Source organism: Megascapheus bottae, chromosome 15 (genome assembly GCF_031878675.1).
Source record: "Megascapheus bottae isolate mThoBot1 chromosome 15, mThoBot2.hap1, whole genome shotgun sequence".
NCBI lineage: Eukaryota > Metazoa > Chordata > Mammalia > Rodentia > Geomyidae > Megascapheus > Megascapheus bottae.
This window is the reverse complement of record NC_143523.1, coordinates 29684230-29696285: the sequence shown is the minus strand read 5'-3', so window position 1 is coordinate 29696285 and position 12056 is coordinate 29684230. Positions and strand designations below refer to the sequence as shown.

Below are 12056 nucleotides of genomic sequence, written 5' to 3'. Positions count from 1 at the left end.
CCTTGAATAATGCCCAGGTTCTAAGTTCAAGCTCTGCAAACTGACTGAAAATAACAAAAAATTAACACCAACATTCATAAATAGCATTGCCAATAGTCATATGCCATGTAATTTCTGAGGTTTTTTTTTTTTTTTTGCCAGTCCTTGGCTTGAGCTCAGTGCCTGAGCTCTATCCTTGGACCACTTCCAGCTTTTTTCTATGTATGTGGTACTGAGGAATTGAACCTGGGTCTTCGTGCATGCTAGGCAAGCACTGTACCACTAGTCCAAACTCCTGCCCGCCCCCACTGAAGTTTTTTGTTTTTGTTTTTTAGTTTTTTAATGTGATCGGAGGCCATATTCCATTTTGTATTCCTCTGTAAAATTTGTAAGGTCATTATATTCATGTGAAACCATTAGGCAAATCCAAGTTGAAAATGTTTTTGTACAATGCCTGAAAATGTATAGTTTCAAAGTTTCTAAACAGCCTAAGGAATATTAGATTATTAAAAGAGACATGATAATTACGTGCAGTTATCCTGACTAGGATAAACCTGGTTAATTATGGTGAAGTGCATAGTACAATTTACAGTACCATGTCCATGTTTATGTCTTGATTTTTTTTTTTTTTTTTAATCAGTCCTGGGTTTTGAGCTCAGGGCCTGAGCACTGTCCTTGGACTTTCCTCAAGGCTAGAGCTCTATCCCTTGAGCCTCAGTACCACTTCCAGCTTTTTTCTATGTATGTGGTACCAAGGAATTTAACCTGGGTCTTTGTCCATGCTAGGCAAGCACTCTACCACTAGGCCAAATTCCCGGCCCATATATCCTGATTTTTGATAAGGTGAATTTTAAAAATGATAATTGAAAAGCAAAATCCTATATGTACCTTATAGCATTTAAGTTCTGTAAAGCAGCAATTAAAAAATGACATATACATTGTATTTCTTCCATTTTTGCTTTTAAATAAAGTAAGCCAGTAAATATTCAAGTATATACAGGATTATAGTTCATACCAGCATATTGTCTGAAGAAAGCAAGCTATAGTTTCATGATTCAGGGATCCCCCGGCTGTAAAGATTCATGAGGAAACATGTGAAGTTAGAAGATGGAGAGGAATTTACATGAGATTAGAAGTGAAGTTTTTAATATCTGGCAGGTTAAAATTAGAATTATATGATTTCCTTTATGCATAATCAATCTAATCTTATCACATATAACTCCTGTTAACATTTCTCAAAAGTACTTTTTAGATAGTGACTGCTATTCTGTCTGTACTTACGGGTTCATAAATGGGGAACTTGTTACAGTTTTCTTATTCTCCTATATTAAATACCTAGTACACCTCCACTTGTGTTTCTGCTTATTTTGGTTATGAGAAAACATTTACTTAAAATGCTAAGCAAACTATGTGATTATAACTTAGAATGAAAGTGTAACTTTTTTTTTTTTGTCAGTTTTTGTATTACTGTTTTCATTCACCCTGCCTTTTTTCTCCAAGGTGAATAGAACTTGGAAGGTTGAGATTGATATCATTAAAGACACTGATTTTGGATTTATTTGCTGAGCTCTGTTAAATCCTTAAATTATATTTGTTTTTAATTTACATTCTTTAATATTCTTTAACATTGTAGGAACAATTAAGTATTCAGAAAATGGAAGACACCAGACAGCAGTATGAGAAAGTGTGCAAAGGTCAGAAACAAAGTTCTACTTCCTATGTTAAAATGACTTCAAAATAGTTACGATAACAACTGATTCACATTTTCATATGTGGCTTTTAAAATTGTAGATGATTTTTCATGTGCCATCTTGCTTTCCTGCCTGGATCAGGTTCTTTATAGCACTCCAGAGTCAGAATAGAGATTTTAAGTGGGAGGAATTCTTTGAACAAAATTATATGTAAAATCTGAATATGTTTGCCTGTAATCATCTTTGAAAGAATGTGAAATTCTGAGTGACTTTAACCCAAAGAGGAATTCCTGACAAATTGTATAGGTGGGCAGAAATAGCGAAATTTAGAACCTTTTTAGCTGGGCAGTAGTGACAAACCTGTTAATCCTAGCCACTTAGGTAGCTGAAAGATCTGAGGATTATGTGTGGTTCAAAGCTAGTCGGGGCAGGAAAATATGAGATAAGAGCTGTGGCTCAGAGTAGTAGAGTACTAGCATTGAGTGAAAGAACTTGATGCCAGCACCTAGATCCTGAGTTCAAGCCCCATGACCAACTAAAAAAAGAACAAACATTTTTTTTCCTACAATTGTGTTTGTTTTAAGCATGCTTTATGTGTACTTTTGATACTCCTATCATCTAAAGCAGTCCAAGGTTCAGTTACACCTTTAGAGCTTTATTGTCTCTGACATCACCAGTAATTCTATGAAATAAGCCCTGTCACTCTGTCCCATCACTGCAGGCAACAAGCTCATCTTTCCTTCTTGTTTGTTTAAATAAAATTGCTTAAGTCATCATTATAGTCGTTTTTCAAGAGTTGCAAATCAGTTTTAGAGGAGGTGATTTAATATGGAATAAATACTTGATTTCAAATATTTTTCTGGAATGAGAACTTGATATTTTCAATAGGCCAAACTGGGATTAAGCCTTTTTTATTTTTAGATGGTAAAGATTTTCATTTTGATTTGATGATATTAACACTAAACAAATTTTTTCTGAACATTAAGATTTATGTTTATGAGTAGTAATAGGTTAATTATATTGGCAATACTTAATTTCATGTCAGAAGGTTCTTTTTCCATCCTTCTTTCCAGTACTCAAGAATTGACTTGGACATCTATTTTATATACATATATGTATACATGTGTGTGATATGTAATTTTCTAGGTATTGAACATAGAATAATGAATAAAGCAAAACTAATCATGGGAGAATAGTAATTGTAGGTAATAAAGTATATTTTAAGTTTAGAAGTACTTAAGTAAAATTGAATTTAAATATTTCTAAGTTCTAAAATACTTTCTTCAAATATTTAGAACTGAATATCAAAGAGAAAATGATTAAAGACATGCGAATGACACTGGAAGAACAAGAACAAACTCAAGTAGAACAAGACCAGGTACTTGAAGCTAAACTAGAAGAAGCGGATTGGCTGACCACAGGTAAAACAAGACTGTTTACTATTTACAAACCTAACTCTTGTTTTCTTTTTCTCTTCTTAAAACAGTATAAAATGGATAATAATAATAATAATAGAAGAACTTTTTTTTTTTTTTTTTTTTGCCAGTCCTGGGCTTGAGCTCAGGGCCTGAACACTGTCCTTGGACTTTCTCAAGGCTAGAGCTCTACCACTTGAGCCTCAGCACCACTTCTGGCTTTTTTCTATGTATGTGGTACCGAGGAATCGAACCCGGGTCTTCATGCATGCTAGGCAAGCACTTTAACCACTAGGCCAAACTCCCGGCCCCTAGAAGAACTGTTTTTAAATGTTCTGTCATTTGTCATTTTTCTGCTTTGATAGAAACTGATGTGTCTAAGTAAAATCATATGTATAGAGAAGGATTCTATTAATGACTTAGAAATTTTCAGTTGCAAATAACTCTGTTCCCAGAAATCAAGAATTGGTTTTCACTTGAGTTTCACATTTGTCAAGCTTCTTTAATTACCATGTATATTTATCACAGTAAATATTGGGATTCTATTGTCTCCAGAGTATCAGCAGTTGTTTACTAATAATTAAGCTACTTGTACTCTTGTAGAAAGGTCAAGAAATTTATTTACTTTATTATTTTGCATGTTGGGTTTCTAGGACCTTTCAAATGCCAGGTATCACTGTCGCTCATTGTCACCCTATATCACTCAATTATAATTTTAGAGTTCTCCAGAATTTAGAATTACAAATTGCCAATGTCATTTTTCTATGTAACCTTGGTAAGATACTTTTGCTAACTCGTTCTGTTTGTCTTTGTCTGCAAAATGTTGTTAATGATGACAATGTAGTGTATGTGACTGCAAATTATTGTTAGGAGAATCGCTAAGGTTATAAATGTGAGATTTATAAATCCTAAATTTAGATGTGTAGTGGTTGAATGCCTTTATGATAATGATAAGTTAATGCCACTTCCTTTTCCCCAGCTACTTTCATGGACTTCTCTTTGTTTGAAAACTGTCATAAGTTGTATAATTAAGGTTGAAATAAATTTTTACTATATTCTCTGAACACTGCTCATTGGAGTCTTCCTCATGAAGATCTTTGACAGAACTCTTTTGTGTCAGTCCTGGGGCTTCAACTCAGTGCTTCGGTGCTGTCCCTGGGTTTTTTTTGTTCAAGGCTGGTGCACTGTCACTTGAGCCACATCTCTACTTCCAGCTTTTTTGTAGTGGTTATTGGAAATAATAATTTCCCAAACTTCGCTCTTTGGGTTGCCTTTGAACCCTGATCCTGAGATCTTAGCCTCCTGAGTAACTATCAGTGACAGTCATTGGCCACAAATGCCTAATGGCAAGAAAAGTTAAACTAGTAGCTCACACTTGTAATCCTAACTACTCAGAAGGCTGAGAGCTGAGGATCACAGTTCAAAGCCAGTCCAGGCATGCAAGTCTGAGAGGTTCTTACCTCCAGTTAACTACCAGAAAACCAGAAGTGGCGCTGTGGGGGCTCAAGTGGTAGAGAGCTAGCCTTGAGCTGAAGAGCTCAGGGACGACGCCCAGGTCCAGAGTTCAAGCCCCAGGACCAACACAAAACACAAAAAAGTTTAGTTGCTAAAATAATATCATTTTCCTTTTTGGTCTGTTTCTCAGCTTTAATGAATTTGTTTGTAACACTTGTCATATCTGTGTCTATATTGCCTGCCTTTTGTATGTGCTTTTAAAAATAATTTTAATTCTTCAAACTAGAATTGGAAAAATGGAAGGAAAAATGTAGAGATCTAGAAACCAAACATAATCAAAGACCAAACGACTTTGACGGTAACACTGATAGCCTTAATTTAAAGCTCCATAAACTTCATGACGAGTTACAGGTATGACATCTTTCTCTCTATATCGGTCTCTTTCACTGTCTCTGTATGTCTTTCATAGAATTTAGAGTCTTATACTTCGTAATCAGTTTTGATATGGGTAGAATAATTCATAGGAAATAGTAACATACAGATAATAACATACATTTTCAGAATCCATTTGTTTATTTGAAATAAGGAAGGGAAGAGGAAAGCAAGATGATTGGGATGGAAAATGAGGACAAAAACATGAGAAAGGGTATCAGTGTGCTAGAAGTCATGCACCCGCTATCTGACGAATGTAACTGTAATCCCTCTATACATTACCCGACAATAAAATAAAAAAGGAATGTTATCTGAAATAATCCAAGTTTTTCCTTTGCTCCAAAGGATGAAAAGTTGTGTCATTGTATGTCTAGCTCTTAGTTAAATTAGTCAAATACTGTATGTTCTTTGAATGTATTAAGACTTCATGTTTGTCGTAATGTCCTGGTGATTTTCCCTTAAATATAAATATAAAAATGCTTATTTTAAAAGACACTGAAAAGCAAATTAAATTCAAGATTAAAAGTTAAAACATTAAAAAAAAAGAAATTCCCCAGTGTCTTATGTACCAATGAATATACAATTAAATAGGTCTTGATTTTATGTTTGTAATTTTTTTGTTTGTAAATTATAAATTATAATGTTTTTGCTGCTACTTTTCCACTGTGTAAATTTTCTTCTCAGAGAAAATGACCATCAAGAAAATTATTTTGATCAGTGTTAATTTTTTTCTTGTTCAGCTTTGATGTGCAATATGTAGAATTCAATAGATGGATGGAATGTTTTTTCCATAGAATTTATCTAATACTGTTTAAATTTTTGTACTTTTTTTTAAGAAGCTGCATTCGTTGTTTTTTTATTTTTTTCCAGTCGTGGGCTTGAGCTCAGGGCCTGACCACTGTCCTTGGGACTTTCTCAAGGCTAGAGCTCTACCACTTGAGCCTCAGCACCATTTCTGGCTTTTTTCTATGTATGTGGTACTGAGGAATCGAACTCAGGTCTTTGTGCATGCTAGGCAAGCACTCTACCACTAGGCCAAACTCCCAGCCCCAAGAAACTGCATTCTTAAGTATAGTATAGGAATTATAAGAAGCATTACTAATGCTTTTGAAAGGCAACTTTAAATTATTAAATAGAAATGTATATAGTTGAATACAGTAAACAAGTTTTTTCTTAAAATGGATACTGTTGTATAGTAGATGTTATATACCTTAGGATTTAACCTTTCTATTGCAAAAATCCCCAAAACAGCTAGAATAATTGTGTTTACATAGACATATTGAGGATGTTCATTTTAAGAAGTGTTGCTGTATTTTGCATTTTTCTCAAAGGGTGAAACATTTATCTAATCACATACCTGTTATTGTTTCAAGCAGAAACATAGTAATACCACATTTAAACGTGGTACTATTGTTTGTGTCTGAAATGGAATTTTACTTAATATATAAAATTGGTTGTCTGTGAATCCATAGGATCTCTAGGAGTCACTTTAAAAGTCACTAATATATATCTAAGTGTTCCTTTTTTTTTTGGCTTGTAGTAAGACCTGAACACTGGGCCTGGACCATATCTCTAAGTTCTTTTGCTCAAGGGTAGCACACTACCACTTTAAGCCACAATGCCACTTCCAGTTTTCTGGTAGTTAATTATGGATGAATCTCACAGACTTTCCTGCCTGAGCTAGCTTTGAACCACAATCCTCAGATCTCAACCTCCTGAGTAGCGAGGATTACAGGTGTGAGCTAACAGCAACAGGCTTCCTTTAATGGTCCTCTTGAAAAACCTCTTCTTTGTTTGGCATCCTTTATACCTTTATATGTTTCTTTTGGGAACCAAACAGAAGCTTGAATCACTGTAATTTTTTGTTTATTTGACTTGAATCGCTTTAAACATTTTGTTTATTTCTTCTCAAACTCATCTACCCGATCTAGGACTTTAGAGAAAAATTAACTTTATAACGAAAAGAAAAACCAGGGGCCAGTGGATACCTGAATATTGAGGTTTCAAGCCATTTTAGACAGAAAAGCGCATGAGATCTACCTCTAATAAACTGCAAAAAAAGCCAGAAATGGAGCTGTGGCTCAATTGGTAGAGCACTAGCCTTGAGCAAAAGAAGTTCAGGGACAGTGTCCCTGAGTTCAAACCCAAGAACAGGCACTCCAAAAAATAAAAAAGCAAGCTAGCTAGTATTTTTTTTTGATAGAACTTTTTAAAAAATAGTTTTTAAACAGAAGTGCTAGATTATATTAAAATGTTAAAAAAATAACATTTTTTTGATGACTTAGGCATGTAATAGTACCTTATTACTTTTAGGAAGCTGAAGAGAAATATAAAGCTGACAGAAAGAAATGGCTAGAAGAAAAAATGATGCTTATCGCACAAGCAAAAGAAGCTGAGAATCTGAGAAACAAAGAGATGAAGAAGTATGCTGAAGATAGGGAGCGTTGTATAAAGCAACAAACTGAAGTGGTCAGTTGCAGTTTTTTCTTTTTTTTAGTGTATTTCATTATCTTTGGTTTTAATGCAGATTGCCAACTGAAGTAATATTTATTGAAAAGAATCTTCTCCCTTTTCTGTCATTTTTGTCGTAAATAATTTTTATTCATGATATATGTAAGCTTAGGGTTAGAGTTAACTATTTTTATTTAATTATTCAGTTATTACATCTTTGCTTAAGCACACCATTTCTACCATTGAATTTCTTTGGTACTTTTCTAGAGTGTTACACATTATGGACCTTCTCTTGAGTTTCACTGATTTTTCTGTTCTTGTATCATTGGCATACTCTATTTTTTTTTTTTTTATTGTCATGGGTCTTGAACTCAGTGCCTGGGTGCTGTCCCTGAGCTTTTCTACCACTTTTAGCCACAGCTCCACTTTGTTTTTCTGGTGGTTATTTGGAGATAAAAAGTCTCACAGACTTTCCTGTGTTGGCTGGCTTTGAACCTTCATCTTCAAATCTCAGCCTTCTACGTAGTTAAAATAACAGGTCTGAGCCTCCAATGGCCTGCTTTGCCATGACTTGTCAGTAGGTTTGTAAATGACAGGTGACTACTTCTACTTTGTTCTTCATTTTCAAAGTACTTGTGAATGCTCTTTGTTATTTGCATTTCCATATAACTTTTAGAGTCAGCTCTTCTATTTCTACACTTACTTGTATATGTGTGGTTTTAATTAACTTCAGTTTACTGGGAGTATAAACCTTGAGTGTTTTGGCTCTTGGGCACAGGATGTCTCCTCTTTTGTTTGGTGTTTTTTACTCTTTTTAGCAGAGTGTTTTATGCTTAGGTACTCTATATTTTTAAAAATTTAATGTGAGATACTTCATGATTTTTGGTCTTAGTACAAATTACGCTGGTTTTAAAATTTTCATTTTTCCATTGTTACTGTTAAGTCTGTTGTTCGTTTTACTGTAATTCTACATTTCCCCGTTGGTAGAAATTCCAGAATTTATTTAAGAGTATTTTAGCTGGTCATTGGAATATCAATGAGCATGCTATTTTTAATAAGATGGAAAGGGATAAATGGACATGATGGTATTATGTATTTGGTCTTACAGGTAAGTTTGTCATGTATCTTGTTCATTTTTGCATTGTTGGTGTAGTATACAATAAAAAAATCTCTAAATACTCTTAGTCATCATGTTTCAAGAATTACTTTAATGTTTTCTCTTTGACTAGGAAATATTGGCCGCACAGCTGGCAGAGAAAAATAGTGACCTTCAAAAATGGAGAGAAGAGAGGGATCAGCTGGTTACAGCTTTAGAAATACAGCTGAAATCACTGATCTCGAGTAACACACAGAAAGATTGTGAAATTGAACAACTGAAAAAGATCGCATCAGAAGTTTCTGAAATAGTCAGTAGCATCTTTTTATGTCTTCTTTCTTACTGAACATAGGAATGTAAGTCTGGGATGTTAGGGTGATCTGGCTGTGACATCTGTCACTCCATTGATCGCCAGGGTTGATTTAGCTGATCTGGCTGGCTAGGCTGGTGTCCCCTTCTCCCTCACTGCTCCATGTGCATCCCTCCCAAAGCTGTGCACTTAGTCAAAGAAGACGACCATCCCCAATAGAGGAGGACCGGTCTTCAGTCAAGGGTATACGAGTAACTGTGCTCCCCTACTAGAACCTCCAAACAAGCTCTCAAGGAATATCTCTGAACCACTATCACCTGGCTCACAATTCTCATGACAAAGTATAAGCCAGTTCATATTAATTCTTATGTATGCTTTCTCCATTATGAATTCAGTAGAATCTTTATTTTTTAGTAATAGTAACTAGATGGTATAAGAAATATAATTATGATATAATTATATAATTATAAGATCTTCATTGAAATTTATCAAACTTAGGTAATCTGGTATTTATTAAATGATGTGAGCAGGACATAGGAGTAGGACTATCTTACAAAAAGATGGGATGATGAATGTACTGCAAGAAAGATTTTGTTATACTTCCCTTTTCTACTTTAATATTATAGTTGGATTACCGACTCTAGTTTTTCTAAAAATATGTTATCCTAAAAGCAGTTAGGCTTCAAATTCCAACACAGTATAGTCATTGACTATGCCGTTTAACATGTGTAAGTCTACTTTTTTTTCTTCTCTGGAAATTAGAAACGATGGTGCTTGCTAAACAATGAAAGAGTTGAAATGAAACTGATAGGAGAAAATATATGTAGAACACTTCAGAAGTAGAAAGCAATCTTTCAGATGTCTTCTATCAGACCTAAAAGCTAGATGGTTGCTCAGCCCTTCCTATGTCTCTTAAGATGAAAGATTGATAGAGGTTTAGCTAAACTCCTCAATAAAGAAATCTTATTTATACTGTTTTACTCATTGCAAATCTAGATTTTTATGTTTTTTTGTGTGAGGTATTATATTTTCAAGTTAAAAATGGCTTAAAAAAATCTTTATTTTAGGAAAAACCTCCTCCAGATCTTCAGCCTAGACATAGTTCTACGTGCCCTGGCAGCTTTGAAACTGAAACTCAGCCAACAAGTGTTGAAATTTCCAGGAGTGCATCAGAGGTGAGTATTGGATGACAGTCTACTTCTTGCAGTCTTTAGGCATCACTGATCACTAAATAAGACTTACAAGTGTAATGTCAATTGTTGCAGGTACTTTGCTACATAATTAGCTATATGTTTTCAGATGGGTAAAGGAAAATTAGAGTCATTTGAAAGGAGGTGACATTCTTCAGAGAGGTTAAATCTCTGAGTTCTCTTCAATATTTTGTCAGTGCTGAATGTGAACTCAGAGCCTAATGCATTCTGTGCTCACTCTACTCTGCTATATATACCCCTGGCAATAGTCATTTATAGCTTGGAACAAGTGGCATGGCTATAAAGCCTAGCTACTCAGAAGGCTCAGATCTAGTACATTGGGGTTGGAAGCCAATCCAGGTAGAAAAGTCTACTAGACTCCAACTCCAATCAACCGCAAAGAAGCCAGGCTGCAAGAGTGCTCAAGAAGTAGAGCTCCAACTTTGAACAAGAGAGCTGAAGCAAGCATGAAGCACCTCAGGTTAAACCCCTGTATCAACAATAATAAATTAATTAATCCATTAATTGATTTGAGAGAGTTTTTTGTGATTTAGAAGTTCATACTCTATAATTTTTTTTTTCCTATTTCTATTTTAGGATGGATCTTTAGTTCTCGACTCATGCGAAGTATCAACAGAAAACGAACCCAGTACTCGATTTCCAAAACCTGAATTAGAGATACAGTTTACACCATTACAGCCAAACAAAATGGCAGTAAAACACCCTGGTTGTGCCACACCAGTGACAGTTAAGATTTCCAAGGCTCGAAAGAGGAAGAGTAGTGAAATGGATGAGGTAAACAGTGAACTCATGAATACATTTAATAAGTAAATCTTATTGAGCTCAGTTATACTATATAGTTAGGCTCTGCCACCAAAATCATAATTTGTGGTGTATTTTATTCTGGTTAAAAATAATGAGGCTTAATAGTCCTCAGGCGAAAATCTCCTTATTGCAATTAAGATTTACCATAGTTAAATTCAGTTATTTACCGAAAGGCAATCTTCTAATCTTCTGTGAGATTATGTGGAGAGATAAAGAGTAAGATGCTATGTCTGTTTAGTTAAGAAGAAGAAGAAAGGTAGTTTAGTTATGGGAAGTTACACTCAACTTTGATTTTGCTCGAACCACCTTTTCTTTTTTTTAAATACTGATCCTGGGGCTTGAACTCTTGGATCTACCCTGTTCCTGAGGTTTTGTGCTCAAGGGTAGTTCTACTACTTGATCTCTACTTCCAGCTTTTAGTGGCTCATTGGGGATGAGTCTCACATCTCATAGACTTGTCCTGCCTGGGCTGGCTTGGGGATTTGAGTCTCATTCCTCAGATCTCAGCCTCCTAAACAGCTAGGATTACTGGTATGAGTCACCAACTCCTAGCTCCAAGTATTTTTTTTTTTTTTAAATTTAAGTCCTGGTACTGAGAAATAAACCAAGAACTTCCCACACTTATTAAGCAAGTACTATACATCTTAAGCCACATGCCCCTTTTCTACCCTCCAAGCCCAATGATGCCTAATTTTAATGAGAAGTCTTAGATACAGATGCCTGTCCGATTTGGGAGTTGGAAAAGGATAGATATGTTGCTGTGCTTTTTATAATTTAATTATAAAAATTTGATCTCTGAGGCCAAACTCTTCCTGATCAAGAACCACTATTTTAAGCAATAATGTAACATTTTAAAGATTTTTTCATTCTGAGTCTCTAGGAAAAAAAAGTATTGTTAAGCAATTAACCAGTTCTGAAATTCATTATTTTTCAGGACTTGGTGAAATGTGAAAATAAAAAGAACGCTACACCTAAGTTCCTAGGAATTCCTAAAAATTCTCCTGTCAAGAAGGAACAAAAGGTTTGTCTTTGGATTTGTCCAAAACTGACCATTTCTATGATTTACATTATAAAATGGAAAGAAGGAACTAATATTTCAAATTTTGACTAGAAATTATCCAGAAATCCAGATGTATCTAAGTATAGCATATTTATCCACCAATTTTTTTCTTATTTTTAATTGTATGTTATTGTTGGTATAAGTATAGAGGA

At 34.6% G+C, this 12056-nt stretch overlaps 1 protein-coding gene across 2 annotated transcripts in view; it reads left to right on the top strand.

Moving 5' to 3' along the window:
• Kif20b (kinesin family member 20B) overlaps window positions 1-12056 on the top strand; it is a 43257-nt gene that overhangs the window by 26464 nt on the left and 4737 nt on the right. For both annotated transcript variants that reach the window (XM_090346290.1, XM_090346291.1), the window contains exons 22-29: window positions 1613-1673; window positions 2966-3091; window positions 4827-4951; window positions 7286-7441; window positions 8653-8829; window positions 9897-10004; window positions 10617-10814; window positions 11779-11865. In XM_090346290.1, the coding sequence (XP_090202416.1) occupies window positions 1613-1673; window positions 2966-3091; window positions 4827-4951; window positions 7286-7441; window positions 8653-8829; window positions 9897-10004; window positions 10617-10814; window positions 11779-11865 (1038 nt within the window). The remainder of the gene's footprint in view (window positions 1-1612; window positions 1674-2965; window positions 3092-4826; window positions 4952-7285; window positions 7442-8652; window positions 8830-9896; window positions 10005-10616; window positions 10815-11778; window positions 11866-12056) is intronic.